Genomic DNA, 17,552 nt, shown 5'->3' with positions numbered 1-17,552 from the left:
GTGTGATGCATGGGAAGGAATGTGTAACCATAAAGTCAGACCACCCTCAGGGATTTTCACAGCACACTGCTGACCAATCTAAATTGTGGATCTTTATTCATGAAAAAAGTTCCCTAAGGGAAAAGATACAGTTCTATGGCAGCCTGAACTATAATGGATGTTACTCTGGTATTGGTAAATATATGGAGTGTGGGGGAAACAACTCACAGAGAATCCACTGTAAGTTCTGTGGTTAGGCTTCATCCTTTATTAGGTAGTGAATAAAAGACAACTGATGCTTACAACTCCAATTTAAAAGACCATTTAAACAAAAATGGTTCCATAGCAAAGTGAGGCAGAAGGGATCCAGGTATTTCTGAGATTTCTCATATGGCTGATGGAGAAAATATGGCTGATTTGTTTGTTCCCAGCAAATCATTAAAGACAGTAATGCCTTGTGACCCAGGACACTGTGTATCCCATAGGCCCCGATTTCTAGTGGACTGGCTCATTCACTTTGGTGAAAATGGGGAAGAACAGCAAAAGCACGTTTTAGTGAGACTGCATTAATTAACACTAAGTTCTCTAACAGAAAGTGAGGCTGTATCATTTTTAAAGATTGTTGGATAGGGACTCAGGATGATTATGGAAAATCAAAATATTTGACATAACAGAAAAGGGAAACTAAAGTTCAAAATGGTTAGAAGCTGGTCACATGGGATACAGACAGAGCCCCAAACAACAGACTTATGGGCAACTATCCACCTGGCTGAACTACCAGGGTCTGTAGGTGAAAAAGGAAACACTTGCTAAAACTAGAGAATAGAGATGCTGGTAAATGCAAAATCACCAGATACTTTCAAAACAAATTTTAATGCTAATCAATATATTTAACCAGGGAAGCATGGTTTGAAATTCTTTCTACCAGAATACTTATGGAACACATTATCTTCCCTTATTCCTTCCTTTTTTTCCTTCCCTTCCCCTTCCCCTTTCCTTCCTTCCTTCCTTCCTTCCTTCCTTCCTTTCTTCCTTCCTTCCTTCCATTCTTCCTTCCTTCCTTCCTTCCTTCTTTTTTTTGTTTTTGTTTTGGTTGGTTAACAAAAGATATATAAAGCCAACTGCTTTAAAGATTCATTTATATGACAAATTTCTATAGCTAGATGGTGGAGAACTCCAAAAAACCATGTTTAATGTTGAGCACCAAGCACGCTATGGGTGTTTCTTAAATATAAAATGATAAGTGCTAAACACCTATGTCTCAAATGGTTTCCTCTTGATTCTTTATACCTCTCCAAGGGTTACAACACTTTGAGAGCAGTTTCAGGAAGGCCACACCCAATCCTTCCCTATATTTTTAAATAGTCTTTACAAAACCTTTTCAAAAATAGTTTTTTCTCTAAACCTAAATCATGTATGTTTTGTCATTATTCTAGTTTGAGTGTCATTGTTCCTATTAATGCAACAGACTGGCTGCATCAAACCCCACCATTTTGATAGGCATATGTCAGCTTTCTATGGGAAAAAGCAAATAGCCTTTATCACAAATTAAAGGCACAGCTATTTTTATGCCATTTGTTACCAATTTAATGATAACATGTAACACTGGATGGTTATATAATTATTTTATATAGATTTTTTTCTTTTTATAACTTATTCTCTTAATCTTTCTAACATATATACAATATACATATATTTATATATACCCCTGATAAATCTTGTTTTAAAGGTAAAACATCAACTTCTTTCAGCCTGATGGTGAATCTCAAAGGCTGTCAGTATTTCACAACTCCACTGGAGAAATAATTGTCGAGTGGAACTTACCAGTATTTTTTAACACTATGTCATTGGTGTGCAATTAACTCAGATTCATATTTCCTGTTGTTATTAACATTTAAATATATATTAATTGTTTATATCATGTCAGCAGGAAATCTAAAAAAACAAGAAGAACTCATAAAAATAGCTAATGCTTAATTCTGCCATCATACTTAAAGCAGAAACCTTGCCTAAGAAACAACCCTACTGGTATGATATAAAGGGGATACTGCAGAGATGCAACATTCTCTGTTTTTACTGGATATGTACTAAATGAAAGATCTTTACTTTGCATTATCATTCTAGGTTATGATCCTTCATCCTTGAAACAGAAGAGTTGTACTGATTTCTTTCTTAACACCCATGATGCATGGGTTTATCTGTTTTCAGATATAGGTTCATTATAAACACTTCCCTGTTTCCAGCAATATATCTTCAGGGTGGGAAGTTACGACTTCATAAAAAATCACCTTTATTAATGCCTCCCCCATCTCTAAGCTTAGCCCTGTTATATCTTCAAGCTATATAGGAGGGGAGAATGCTGACCAGGGAGACCTCCATGACACCATCTGGTGTATGTTTATTTTTTGACTGCTTATTGGTATGAAATAGTTTTTCATTCTACCTTTGCAATTCTTTAAAACCTAGTGGCATAGATTGAGACACAGCACTATTGTTTTACAAGACATCTACTGTATCTACTTTTGTTGGGATAAATACCCAGTAATTGCTGTCATAGCAAGAGGACCAGCACGGGTAGTACTATTCACAGTGTTGCTTTTGTTTTTGTTTTTTTCCTTTTTTGTATGATTTTAATCTACAGAGTAAATTATTTTATATACATTGGAACCAGTTAATGCCCTTAGACAATGTATAGTTGTTTCATAAAGCAGGAAAGACAATGCAGAGGGAAATAGGTGCCCAAAAGCACAGTCACAGAGGCTTCAGAAGTTCTAGATACCACTACAAATCAATGCTGGAGATCACTTCTAAAACAATCAACGTTCAAGAGGAATGCTTTAATTTGGAGAAAATACCACTCCCTCCCTCCCACCCCCAAACCTCCCCCCCTTTTTTATAACCTTTTCAATTCACTATCAAAAGTCCTGGCTCTTCAGATATACTTTAAACTATAAATAAACACTGCATAGTTCTCTTTTGTTTGTTTTTTGTTTTTTGAAAAATTATTGCAGTACAATTACTCCTATTTGGAATTTAGTAAGGAGCAAACAGCACAGGAGTGTGGGCGGTCCGAATGGGTCCAGGAGCTGGCCGCAGGAGTGCTGGAGGAAGCGCAGAAGTCTGGAACAGTGTTGCTGCTGGAGCAGTTCGAAGACTGAAGGGGGAACTCACTGCCACTGCTGCTGCGGCTGCTGCAGCTGCTAGAGGATTTGGTAGAATTCGTGGAGCCAATGGCTTTGAAGGTTCTTTTGAGAATACTAATTTTACCTGCAAGGGAGAAAAAATATTGTAAAAGAACAACAGTTTTGGAATTTGTACTTAAAACCCAAAATAGCAGGGAGCTTTTAAAATAGAGCAGTAAACAACTATAAAGAAAAAAGCTTCACACTTGTGAACTGACAACAAAGAAAATGGGAAGTATAGAACATTTTCCCTTTGGAAGAGTTGGAAGATACCTGAAAAGGGCCAACCAGGAATGCTTGAAAAGTTTTCCAGAAAAGTACTCAGCAACCTTATTTTATTTTATGTTTGTTGAAAATTATACTTTCAGAGGAAAGTATTCATCATGAGAAAATATAGAATATTTTTATCACCCTTTACACATACATTAACTACTAAAGAGCACATATTTCTAAAGAGATTTTTAATGCTGTCAAATGCCATTCGACTATCCAAGTGTGTAACCTGGGTTATATAGAGAATGTTGTTTCCAATTGTATGAGGTACTATTCAAAATAAATAAAAACAATAAAATTCCACTTTCCATTGAGAAATTTAAGAAACAACCAAAAATACCTTTTCTCCCCTAAATTTTGACACGTTCCACTTTTTCTTTGTGCAAATGGTAACCACATTTTCTCAATCCTTCTCTACACAGCCAGTTCATTCTCTGGCTAGCAACATCAATAAAATACCTGTTCTCACTGAGAGAGTGTTCCCATTTGTGGAGTCAGTAACATAGTGATAGTGAGGAAGGAGGGTTTGTATACTAATAGCAACACAATTTTGACTACTCTGTTTATTTAAGAACCATTCACTTGATTGTCAAAAGCTGCATCTATGCTGGCCAGAGATAGCATTCAGGGTTATGACTAGTGGTGCTGAAGCACTGTGCAGAATTCTTCACCTCCCAATGCAGCTAAAGTTATGTCTTTACAGAGAAGTAAAGTAACTTCACTTTTTTAAACTTTTATTTTAAGTTCAAGGGTACATATACAGGTTTGTTATATAGGTAAACATGTGTCATGCCTTGCTGTACAGATTATTTCATCTCCCAAAATTGAGAAGGAACTTCTCCCTAACTCATTCTATGAGGCCAGCATCATCCTGATACCAAAACCTGGCAGAGACACAACAAAAAAACAAAACTTCAGGCCAATATCCTTGATGAACATCGATGCAAAACTCAACAAAATACTGGTAAACCAAATCCAGCAGCACATCAAAAAGCTTATCCACCACAATCAATTTGGCTTTATCTCTGGGATGAGAGGTTGGTTCAACATATGCAAACCAATAATTGTGATTCATCATGTAAACAGAACTAAAGGCAAAAACACATGATTATCTCAATAGATGCAGAAAAGGCTTTCAATAAAATTCAACACCCCTTCATGATAAAACTCTCAATAAACCATGTAATGAGGGAACACATCTCAAAATAATAAGAGCCATGTATGACAAACCCACAACCAACATCATACTGTATGGGCAAAAGTTGGAAGCATTACCCTTGAAAATCGGCACAACACAAGGTGTCCTCTCTCACCACTCCTATTCAACATAGTATTGGAAGTCCTGGCCAGGGCAATTGGGCAAGAGAAGAACATAAAGGGAATCCAGATAGGAAGAGAAAAAGTCAAACTATCCTTGTTTGCAGACAAAATGATCCTATATCTAGAAAAATCTATGGTCTTGGCCCAAAAGATCCTTAAGCTCATAAACAACTTCAGCAAAGTTTCAGGATACAAAATTAAAATAACTTCATTTGAACAAAAATGGGCAATGCTACTAAACTAACAGGACAGCTTGTACTGGGGTCTCATAATAGATAATTGCATTTTTCCTTTATTTATGTTTTCATGTGTCAGCAGCACATAATAGCATCAAATAGTAATAAGATCTATTTTGAATAAATGTTTCAAAATGCACAATTTAGCTTATAGAACAGTTGTTCTTAACTTTTCATTGAGCTCTGAGTCTCTCTGATGAAAGCTATGGTCACTTCAACCAGAAACAAACTAACAAAACAAAATAATATACATGTTCATCAATATTCATCTACAATGTCAGGAGGTTTCACAGGTTTCCTCTAAAGTCCTACCAAAATATCCAGGTCAGGACATTATAATAGTATACTTAGCAATATAAAAAGCTTATTTGCAGTCATGGGGAGAGGAAATTCCTACAAAATATTTCCTGGGTTTTATGGAATGTCCTTGACTGTTATTCAAAATCCAAAATTGTTGAGGATACCAATAATACCAATACTTTGTCTCTTAAACATATTTAAAAAGATATACATGAATTTGTTTTTTCCTGACCTTCTTTCCAAAAGTACTAACTTACATCAAGACCAGATTTCATGGGATTACTTACTTGACTCAAAAGAGTGTGGTTTTTCTCTTTTCCCTATGATCTATGATAAACCTGAGCTCAACTCAAAAAGGTAAAAGGTACTGGGCTGTGGTTAAAGGTGGCAAAATGCCAGAACAAATCAAGAAACCAATAATTCCATTTGGGAATAGAGGCTGGACCCTTGCAAAATGACACTCACCCCCAGTGGATGTGCTGTCTTCTGTAGTTTGTTGTAAGGACTGTATTTAGGTTTCGGGGGCTTCCCAGCAGCTCTGTCTTTGTGCCTTCTACTGCTAATGTGCTATTAAAAGTAATTTAAAATGACAGCTTTAAAAAAATCATCTCCAAAAACCTCTCACAAATATTGTTTTAACCTGGGGAAAGATATTCATTATTTCATGCAAGTTTCAGAAAGACAAAAATAAAAGATCATGCACTTTTGTCCTGAGATTCTGATGCCTTGAGGATATATATTTTTATGCTATCCATATATATATATGTATGTGTATATATATGTATATATGTATGTATATATGTATATATGTATGTATATATGTATATATGTATGTATATATACATATATATGTATGTATATATGTGTATATATGTGTGTGTGTGTATATATATATATATATTTTTTTTTTTTTTTTTTGAGATGGAGTCTTACTCTGCTACCCAGGCTGGAGTGCAGTGGCGCGATCTCAGCTAACTGCAACCTCCACCTCCCAGGTTCAAGCAATTCTCTGCCTCAGCCTCCCAAGTAGCTGAGATTACAGGTGCCCACCACCATGCCCGGCTAATTCTTTGTATTTTTAGTAGAGATGGGGTTTCACCATCTTGGCCAGGCTGGTCTTGAACTCTTGACCTCTTGATACACCTGCCTCAGCCTCCCAAAGTGCTGAGATTACAGGCGTGAGCCACTGCGCCCAGCCTATTTTAGTGTATTTTTAAACAAATAGTAGTGTCTTTTTTTTCCCTAGCTTTTCTTCTTATCACTGCACACATCTCTCTTTTTTTTTTTTTTTTGAAAAACATTTACAAAGGAAACAAATGTCTAAAGGAATTTTACATGCAAATAAACAAAGATGCCCAGGAACGAATGAATTTATTTCCATACTAATGTTTATCCTCACATTTGTACAGTCAAATGTCAAACCCTTAAATTCTAAAGATAAATAACTAAGGTGCATAAAATCAGCAAAATATTGTACATATATATAAAAATACAACATGAGGGCTGGACCTTTAGCTGGCAATGTATAAATGATCTCTTTGGAAGACTATTCATGGTAAAAATGAGTACAACATGATTAGTCATCCCTTTTGCAGGTGGCTGCAAGATCTAAACATACAGAACAACAACATATAATAAAACACATAAAATAAAAGAATAGCTCAGTATAAAACTAGTTGTAGCACGTAAATATCTAAACAAATAAAAATGGAATACTGCAAGTTGACCTTTAAAGAAAATCAACACTTTTGAGTGGAAAATCTGGTAGAGAAAAGATCTGATATCCCTTTTCCACCCACTCTTCATATACAAGAATAGTAAAAACTCACTGCCAACAATTTCTGAAAGTTTCTAGAATCTATTACATTTTAGTATTTCCTCAAGCAACTAAAATAAGCATAAATAAATCAGAACAGTGAAGGGAAGATAAGTGGGTTAACAGATGGGCAGACGGAGGGATGGATGAATAGATGGGTGGATGGGACAGAAAGACAGAAATAAAAAAGAAGGAAGCACACACATCCTGCTTATAAGGCTGTCCCTTGTTGGTTTTCATTCCTAGAATACGTGCTGCTTACCTGTTTAAGTTGTGTTTCCGAGTTGACGTGCACATCACAGATTTCACAGTGAAATGTTTTATTTTGGAGGCCTGTGTTTCCTTTATTAACAGGTCCTTTGCCTTTCACTCCTGCCCTAGGAAAGGCTTTGATAGTGCCACTTCCATTCCGGGCTTCTAGCATGGTTTTGTGCTTAGTACCTGTCAGGAATATTGAAATGAAGGAAGGAAAGGAGGGAGGAAAGAAGGGAGGGAGAGAAGGAGGTAGGATGGGAGGAAAAAAAATCTTAGCTAGTATATACCTTTAAGAAACAGTACAATAACAAAATCTGATGCCTCATTTTAGTGCAGTTTTTCCTGGCATTATGGGCAGAAGTATATACATGATACAGCAGACTGTAACAATGTGCTTTCATCACTTTATATAATGTTATTAAATTATTCATTTTTTTCTAATGCTCCACATTACAAACAAGCACCGTTAGTATAGTAACTAAACTTTAGAGTCCTGAGGGGAAATTAAATGGGTGTGACTTCATTTCATTTCCTCTTGATACTAACAAGACATAAATGACACCTGATGAGGAAGAGTCATTTAGTTGCTAAAGGTATAGCTGGAGGTGATGTGTAACAAGTGTAATCAGTTTAAACATGGTGTGTTTATAGAAGTGGCACTAATTAAATACCCACTTTCTAAACAGAATACAAACAAGCTTTCGTGGCTATGTATTTTAGGTTCAAAGAGAGAGTAATAGTATAAAGAGCTTAATGACTGAAAAACAAATCCATATTAGAATAGTAAAGCCCACACAGGTGGGCTATGTAAACAAATGACCAAGAAGATGAGGGGTGGACTCATAACCCAAGCATATGCACGATGGATAACTGCTTCCTTTTAATAAACAAATAACATCTTCAGGCCTTCACACATCATTCATGTAACTCTAATTGTCAACCGTTAACAACCCATTTGTGTTTTGTTTTCTTGAGATCACTGTAGTTACATACTGTTCATAATGGCAGTTTTCTCTGAAAATTTTGCACAAAATTTCTTTTTTTTTTAGAGTTGATAAGTATTCTTCATTTTTTTCACTTAGTCATGTGTTTTTTCTGTGACATTTTCTTTTATAATCATTTGTGTTCTTTCTGCCATTCTGATTTTAGAAATATTTGGTAGTAGTTTCCCCTGCCTACTTGAATGGATTAGATTGTACATTCTGCAACCATTAAAGAAATGATTCCTAACTTCTGAGTTACAGGCCAGCTTCCCAGAACTACTAAATGTTAATGAAGAAAATATATTGTGAAGGGCACTCGAGGTCACTGCAGATCACATTATATTAAGTAAGGGACAATAAATAAACAGGTTTCTAGCTACATGTTTCCCTTCTTCAAAATGATTACTTTTTACTGAGTCCAATGTAAAAAGTATTCATTCTTACAACCTAGATGGCCTATTTTAAATATCCATATTCTTTTCCATTTTTATTAAAATGTTCATATTTCAACACATTAGAGAAAGGAAAAAGTCAGTATCTCGCAGGAAGATAGGACGAATTGAAACGTGGAACCAGAGAACTGCTCCAGTGTAATGACTGTGATGCTTCACGAGAGCTTATTTCAGTCACCTCCTTTGCAATATAGTGAGCACAAATGCTTTCCACTGCAGCTGCAAATGACATAAGTGGGAGCTGAAGATGACATAAGTGGGAGGAGGGCAAAGAAAAAAAAGTCCTAGGGAGCAAGAAACAAAATATGTAGATGATTATGAAAACTTTTTTATCCTAACAGATGATTTTATACAAAAATTTTTTTTTCTATGCAGCTTCTTCAGTGACACTGAGAAGCATTAGTAGGGCTAGTTTAGTTTACGAATGCCTAAGAAGTTAGTAGGAGATTGACTCTCATCCTGATTTTCTTGAGGCATTCCAAATTCACTTTTGGTTAATATCATCTGTGATTGGTAGCTGGTGTTTCATAGGTGGAAGCTGAATGGGTCCAAATACTATTTTAACCTATTCAATAATATTTAAGTAGTTTATGTTGATTGGGAAGAGAAAAAAGCCAGACACAGGTGGCTTGTCTCAGCATTGAGTATTAAGTATTCAGGAGATAATGCAAAATTTAAGAGATTTGGCCCCAATAGTAGGGCTTAGCAATGGCAGGCAAAGATTCAGAAAATATGGTGCTTCTCAGAATATCTTTGGCAAGCTAAGACCCATCTATGTCATGTTTCTAGAGGAAGAATAGAAATGGGACATATGTGAACATTTTAGAAATACCCATCTTTTCAGAAAGTCATTGGGTTGTTAGAATTATTATTTAAGTATAGTCTCTCCATAGAAGCTAGAAAAGATAGGACAATTAAATATACCCCTACCTTATAAACATACGCTTACACACACATGCACATGCACACACACACACAGGTATACATATGATTAAAAATGTGGCAACATTGGGGAAGGGAACTTCAACTAATAGCTATTGAGTCTAGGGTTACTATTCACCAGTAAATGGAGTAGAACTTTTAAACAGTGTAACCTCATACATTTAGTAACATATTGTCAATCATAATTCAATAACTATTAGATAGTTTTATAAGATCTTAAAGCTTGAGTAGGCAGTAAGTGTAGCTGTATTTCCTCCAAATACAGCTAAAATTTAGGAAAATGTATTCTTAATTATAAAGCATTTTAATTTATGAGATAAAATGTGCATTAATAATATAAACATAATTGATATTAGAAGAACCCCTTTGTATTAAATCTGTAATATGTTTCAGATACTGTGCTAAATTTTTTACCTGCTCACAGCTACCCTATGAGCTGGGTGCTATTATTATCCCCATTTAGGAGATAATAAACTGAGACTCAGAAAGACTAAGTTACTAGCTCGTGGTCACAAAGCAAGCATTACTTGAAGTCCCTGGCAGAAAGAAAGTAGATTTCTAGCTAACTAAGTTCCTTAGAAATCCACTAAGAATTTCTAAGCCACCTGAATTCTGTTACACACAAATCTTTAATTTTCTATTTTGTTAATACTGTCTTTTCTAAACTTGGAATTTGAGTCTACAATTCTCCTTCCATCCCCCCACCCCCACCCCCTGCTTTTTCTCATAATGCTTTTTTTTTTTTTGCTGAGCAGAGTGCCACGAATGGTGACACTTTCCAAGTATATGGCTCTGTGTGGCCGGTGGTCTCCTCTGGTTTCAACATCATGTAAACATCTTGCAAGGCTGTCCCTTCTTTTGTGATGACTCAGCTAGGCACTCATAAGTCTACTTCTGCACTACATTCCTTCCTCTGAGGAGAGACTCTGCAAGGAGCTAAGTGGACTATTTTTCTTTTATCACTTTTAAAAGGCTGGCACTGACAAATACCTTCACTTGAAGCTTCATGATTTCTGAAAGGTGAAATCATACTCCAACCACAGTCTAAATTTAGCACGGCATAAGGCTCCAAGAAATCCTACCTTTTTTTTTTTTTTTTTTTTTTTTTTTGCTTTTTGCTTTCTGCTTAATTGTTTGTTTTGGAGTATTTGGGGAAAAGATACATAGTACGCTTAAAATCAAGTTAATATGGGGGCAAGGGGCTAGACTTCCCGTTCGTTTCCCATCATTCTTACAATTCCTCTTTTTAGCTGGCTTTCAAGTTTGGTACTGGCATAAACGAAAGATAGGTAAACAAGAAAACTGGCAAATGACTAAAAAATTAAATAAATCATACATTAGAAATCATTTATTAGGTCATAAGAGAAATTAAAAAAAATTTTAAGAAAAAAACCCCCTAATTCCACCAACTAGAGGTATATCAAAATATTGATAATAGTTATCATGTACCAGTCTTTTATATTCTATTTGTACATGTGCATTTTAAAAAGTTGGGATAAGTTAGCTAAAGTGGCTTTGCATAAAATTCCTGTGAAATTATATATATACTTTTAGAAATGCACATGATTTTTAATGACAGCATAGACTTATAATACATAGAGATGATATATTTAACCATTATCTAATATTAGACATTTGTATTATTTCCCTTTATTTCCCTATATAATTATGTTGTAATGAGCATCCTACTCATTAAATCTTTTATCACATTTTTGATTGTTTCCTTGGGATAGCTTTTCATAAGTGGTATTATAGGGACAAAGAATATAACTATTTTTAAGTCTCTCGATTCAAAGTGCCAAATTATTTTCTAAAAATTACAAAGAAAGTTTCAGAGGGGTTTACTTTATAGGGAAATCTAGTTGGTATAGTCTGAAAAATTTGCCCCTCTCTAAAATAAATTTGAATACCTTTAAGTTTAGTTTTTCAGAAGACCTATTAAATACTATTTAATAGCATTTGACTAGATTTTTAACAAACTCATACAATTGCCAGCAATAATTTAGTTACCATCATACTGACAAGTTCAATGATTCAGCTTATAAATGGGCAGTAAAGTGGTCAGTCTCCATACAAACAGCAAAATGCAAAGCTGTTTTTTTTGCTAAGGTGTTTATTTATGATATTTGGTATAATAGCATTATAACTCTTGTGTGTACTATGGAAGGAAAGCTCTCTCAAATCTACATACCTGGAATGTGTAATTAGCATCAAACGCCTCCAAGTGTTCTTTTAAAAATCTCTAAATATCAAGTTAACCTTTTATTATGTTGACCTCCTATATAGTAGCATTTTCCATGTTAATTTTTTCCTAAAGAAGAAAACTTTGGTTTACATGATCAGAATATCAACAAACATTAGGCACCTGGAATGGCATCTAGGTATCAGGTGACTAAATATTGCCCCAAATAAGAAAAAAAATTCTATCATTTCTATTAGTTCCTTGGTTGAAAGTAATTTGCTGATTTACCAGTAATATATCCAAAGTCCAATTTGGAAAGGTGAAAATAGAGACAAAGAAAACAAGAAGTCTAAAACAGGGGAAAAAATAAGCATGCTTTTTTCAGAAATGGCCCTGGAGGGAAAGCTCTGAAGTCATAATGGGGTAGGAGACAAGCTGCACAATGGACTCTGTGACCAAAGGAAACCCAGGGAAGAGCTCTGCAGGCTGAGGGACCCAATGGGCAGAACACGTAGCTTATCTGATAGTGGAGACAAATGTAAGAAATCAATATAGCAGCAAGCCTTGAAATTCCAGCCTGTGAAGAGAAATATCAGACATCCAGAAAGCTTTTTTTATCCATAATGCCCTGAAAGTGTGACTATAGAAAACACTAAGGCTCTCCCCTGCTTCTCTAGACACACACTGAAAAATCTTTATATGCACCCATTTCTTCTCCTTAAAAACAAGGCCCTTCCTTAAGGCCATGGAAAATACCACATTGCTTTTTATATCCATTCCCCAAGAAAGCCTAGTGAAAAGGTCTTAAACTTATTAACATGCAACAATTAATAAATGGACAAATTAATCACACTTCCATAGTATAATTGCAACATAATGCTGTCTTATTTATAAAAACAGTGCTTTTGTTTGCTTTTTGTGTAAACTAGTTTTATTTATTTTTTATTTTGTTAAAGCAACAGATGTTCTTGCTAGAAAATTCAAAGAGCACAAAAGCATATAAAGTAAAAAGCAAAAGCCTACCCACCTATCAACTTTAAGCTCCAAGTCCTCAGTAGTAACACATTTTCACATGTATACTTTCAGAAATGTTTTAAATATCAGTGATTTTATATGAGGCATAGATGGGAAAAATGACCCAGGTTGAACTTTCCACTGTTTTGCACTTGAAACCTCATTTAACAAGAATAGTCATATAAAACAACATAGCCAGAAAATGCATCTTGACACATTTCTGAAGTCACTCATTCTGGTTGTTAATCAGTGAGAAGTCACCAAAATGTGAAATTAGTAAACCCTAAATGCTCACAGTGATATAATAATTCTTATTATTAGGTAATATACCTGAAATCATTTACTATCACAATCCCCCAAACATATTATTTATGAATTATAGCTCTAGTATCTAGAAACTTCTGTGATGATAAAAATATTCTATATCTATACAAATGTATGGCTAATATGGTAGCCATTACCCATGTGTAGCTCTTAACCACTTGAGATGAGGGCACCACAACAGAGAAATGGGACAGGCAATTAATTTCAATTTAAATAGCCACCTGAGGCTTGTGGTTGCCATTTTAGATAGTACAGCTCCAATATTTAAATATGCCCTGTATGGCCAGGTGGAGCACAGGGAGTTATGAGGCTGTTTTCTTCATCATTTCTAGAAAGTTTAAAGAAGTTACAACAGAAGAATTGTGATAGACAAGTCTCTATCTTTATTTTCAATTAAAGGGAAGCCTTATCATTACCCTAGAAGATGTTGAACAGAAGTGGCAAACAATCTTTGGGCCTTAATGGCAATAAGGTCATGAACACTAACCACAGCTGAATGGCTTAAATGAGCTTTTCACATGAAGCAAGTATGTATTTCACTTCTGAACACAGAGTCACAATTAGACATGGACTTGAAGACAATGACTAGGTCTTGCTCATGGTTGTATTCTCTGTGTCTAACACATAGTAGATAATCAAGGAAAATTAACTGGGCTGTTAGATATCAATACAGATTGATGAACAAATACAACTTTTTTTTCATTTGTAAAAAGAAAGTTATGAGCTCAGGCTCTAGAATTGTGCAGGACAGATTTTGCCTCCATTAGCTGTGTGAGCTTAGGTTTCTTTGTGCTTCAATGTCCTCATTTATTTTGAAAAAGGAAATTATCTGCTCTATTGAAATGTATTAAATGCATTTATTGTTTTAAGGATTATTCTTGACACTTTGATCTGCTCAACAAATTTTAATCAATCTTCTCATCCTTCTTTTTTTACATTGTTGCTTTTGTTAAGGCAAAAGTTTAGAATCCTTTGAGCATTTTAAAATTTAGTAAAGTCTGTCATTTGATAACTATCTTTTCTGCATATTGAAACTTGGTGAGGGGATAGAATAAGCTCTGTCTAGAGATATAAAACAAAAACTAGAATGTGTTTAGCAAAAATTATCCAATGTTGCTAAATTAGTAATGAGCTTTAACTATAAACGATCTCAAAGGTTTTTTCTTTTTTTCTTTCAAATTATACAGAGAAAACCATCAAAATTAGCTAAGCAGGGCACTACCTACTAGGATATTTGGGGGAATTTTTTTTTGTGGGAGGAAATTTTTTTAAAGAAAAAGAAAAACACATCTTTTGTAATATTTGTATCTATAGCATATAAGTCAAGGGAAGGGCTTCCAAATCTCTTTAAAAGACTATGTCCTCTTAAGGTGTTTAAAAAATTCTTAGACTGTGTTGTAAACACCACTAGTTAGCTCAAAAGAGGTACTTCCCTTTCCAAATTAAAAAAAAAAAAAATCAAAGTAGGAATGCCTCTGTTCAAATCCTGTATTTCAATCTTATGGAATATATATCAATTAATTACAACTTCAAATGGTTACACACTAGTGAAAAATCAAAGGGAAAGCGAATGAAAGAACACAATTGATCCCCAAATAATGCCAGCACCGGCTGTGGTCATACTAATAATCACGACATAATATTTGATCCTTAAAAATGCCAATATGGCTTCTTAACTCCATTAGCAACAGAGAAAGAGAAAGAGAGATAGAAAGACAGATATATATAAAAGCCCAGAGAGGACAACTGGCTTGCCCAGGTCCATATAGAAATGTTCTCTGCATATCTGGGGGCAAAATTTAACTCTTATCACTTCTAGTCCATTCTGCTGTCCTATACCACTGATAGTGCTTAATGGAAGTTGCATTCCCAAAATTTGGCTGTAGTCATTTGTTTAGAATTCAGAATGCATTTTCTAAGATTGAAAAACATGTTTTGAAAGATCATTGGCTTTCCCCTCATAGGTGCACATTTCTATACTTAATGCTACAGACCCTATTTTATGTATATAATGTGTTTCTAAAGGGGAAAAACAAGAAAAACACTTAGAACTATTATTCAGATGCAAGGGAAGCATTTCCCCACCCTGCAGCCTGGCTGCTTCAGATCAGAATTGGCCTTCAAACCTGGTTCCCTGAAAATACAATCCAATCTTAACACTGGCTTTCTAGTATCTGGCTCTGAAAGAAAGCAGAGAAGTGTTTTTGAAGCACTATTAGAGGGGCAGGGATAAGTGTAGGAGACAGTAGAGTTCTAAAGGTGGGGCATTGATTGCTGTCTTCTCCGAATGCAGACAATAAGGGGGTATATTTAAAGAGAATTTAGAAAACAACAATTAAATGAACTAAACGGCCTAGGCAAACTACTTTCTACCAGCACTATGATCTGGCAACTCTAAATAACACCAGTGATAAAAGTCTACTCCCTAAAAAATATTTTGTTAGTCTATATTTTAAACAATTAATGTGGTTACTATTAAGATTTAGTGTATATTAAATTCGCAGATTTTTATTACTTAAAATAGACACCACATGAGCTCCAGACACACACAAATTCAGTAACAAGTTTTTGTGTCATTAGTAAGTTCATAACAGTTCCAAATGCTTTGAGCTCACTAAGGGCACGGTTCATGCATTTAAGCCCTATGGTATTACATCTTTTTTTAAAAAAATGTAAACATTAGGTTATAAATTAACAATGATAGCACAGTGATTATAAATATGAAGAAATAGAATCGGAATTAATTTAATTCTGTCATTTTTCATGACCAATAGAAGTTTTTATGTTTAACACAGTGAAACAGAGTGCAGGCCTGAAGTCTAACAGTTTCATTTGGTCAGCCCCAATTGTCCAACTTGGTAATTGGCTACATCATGCATTCCGTTTGGGCTCCCTTCCTTTCCCTCTTTCTTTTACCCACTCCCTTAACCTCCTTCACCTCCGTAAGAAACTATTTGCCCTCAAATCCTTGTCTCCAAATCTGCTTTTGAGGGAGTCCAAACTGAAACACACCACAATGATCGTACGACGAATCCTACATCTGTGGCTAGTATTCCTGGCAGAAGAGCAGGTATCTCTAGATCTTCTCATCTTTATTTTGTTCCCTGGATTTCCCCATACCACACCCTAGGGAGAAGATATAGAGGGAGCCAATACGCATGTGGCAGTTGTTTAGTGCAGGTAAGATTGCATTCAAATTTATCCACATCTAGAGGAAATCCTAGACATGGTGAGCCTCCCAACACTGTTCAAGTTACAAATAATAGAGCTGAATCTGAAGATCAAAAATGGTGGACAGAGGGGGTCCAACAGCATCTATTTATGTGTCTTTTCTTCTTTCCTTGCTACCTTTAGTCCTGACACAGCTTGCTAGTGCAAGTCTAAGGAGAGCTCTAAAATGAGCATTAGGCCAGGATTTTGGAGTGGATTCTTTTCAAACAGAAAAAGATCTCAGATGCAGGAGGGAAAATACAGGGAAAAGGCAACCCAAGGAGCAGCTTAGAAAGAAGGCGAGTGGCTGTAGTCCACCGATTAGGCCTAAGGTTCAGAGAGAACACTCTTATAAGGGAATTCAAGTAAAGGGTGACAGCCACATTTCACCTCCTTAAACTCCTGGATAAGATTGTTATCATAGTTTTCAGCTCTGCCTGCAAAACACTGAAGTTTTATTTATTTATTTTTCTCCAAAAACTACAGCTTCCCATGACTTGGGTATAATAATCAGAATCCCTGGGCATAGCAGTTGGGTACATATATTTTTAAAGCTCTGGGGTAATTTTGACACACAAAGTAGAGATAAGGACCTGGAAGTGAAATAGGAAAAATGTTGCCTTAATTTGACAAGTAATTACTTTTTTGTTTCTTAATCTGATGTTTCTAATAAGAATTCAAGAAGAACAACTCCCAATTTTTTTTTTTTTTTTTTTGAGACAGGGTCTCACTGTCAGCCAGGCTGGAGTGCAGCGGCGCGACCATGGCTCATTGTAGCCTCAACCTCCCAGGTTCAAGAGATCCTCTCACCTCAGCCTGCTGAGTAGCTGCAACTACAGGCACATGCCACCATGCCCAGCTAACATTTTTTTTTCATAATATTTTGTGGAGATGGGGGTCTCCCTTTGTTGCCCAGGCTGGTCTCAAATTCCTGGCCTCAAATGATTCTCCTACCCCAGCTGCCAAAGTGTTGAGATTACAGGTGTAAACCACCACACCCCACCAAAATTCTTGATAAATAAACTCTAGTCTCAAAGGACATGGTGTGTTTATCTCTCAAAATTGATGCTTTCTCAAAATGAAT

General features: G+C 35.4%; 1 protein-coding gene across 2 annotated transcripts in view; it reads right to left on the bottom strand.

The window, feature by feature from the left end:
* Positions 1 to 224: 224 nt before the first annotated feature.
* Positions 225 to 17,552, bottom strand: part of ZNF385D (zinc finger protein 385D) — a 969,842-nt gene continuing 952,514 nt past the window's right edge. For both annotated transcript variants that reach the window (XM_054482049.2, XM_054482050.2), the window contains 3 exons: positions 7,369 to 7,547; positions 5,756 to 5,857; positions 225 to 3,246 (listed from right to left, as the gene is read on the bottom strand). In XM_054482049.2, coding sequence (XP_054338024.1) covers positions 3,013 to 3,246; positions 5,756 to 5,857; positions 7,369 to 7,547 — 515 coding nt within the window. In that variant the 3' untranslated portion in view covers positions 225 to 3,012. The remainder of the gene's footprint in view (positions 3,247 to 5,755; positions 5,858 to 7,368; positions 7,548 to 17,552) is intronic.

The sequence above is a fragment of the Pongo pygmaeus genome, chromosome 2, assembly GCF_028885625.2.
Source record: "Pongo pygmaeus isolate AG05252 chromosome 2, NHGRI_mPonPyg2-v2.0_pri, whole genome shotgun sequence".
In the NCBI taxonomy this organism is placed as follows: domain Eukaryota; kingdom Metazoa; phylum Chordata; class Mammalia; order Primates; family Hominidae; genus Pongo; species Pongo pygmaeus.
Note: the sequence above shows the minus strand (reverse complement) of the source record. Positions and strands in the feature narration are given on the sequence as shown.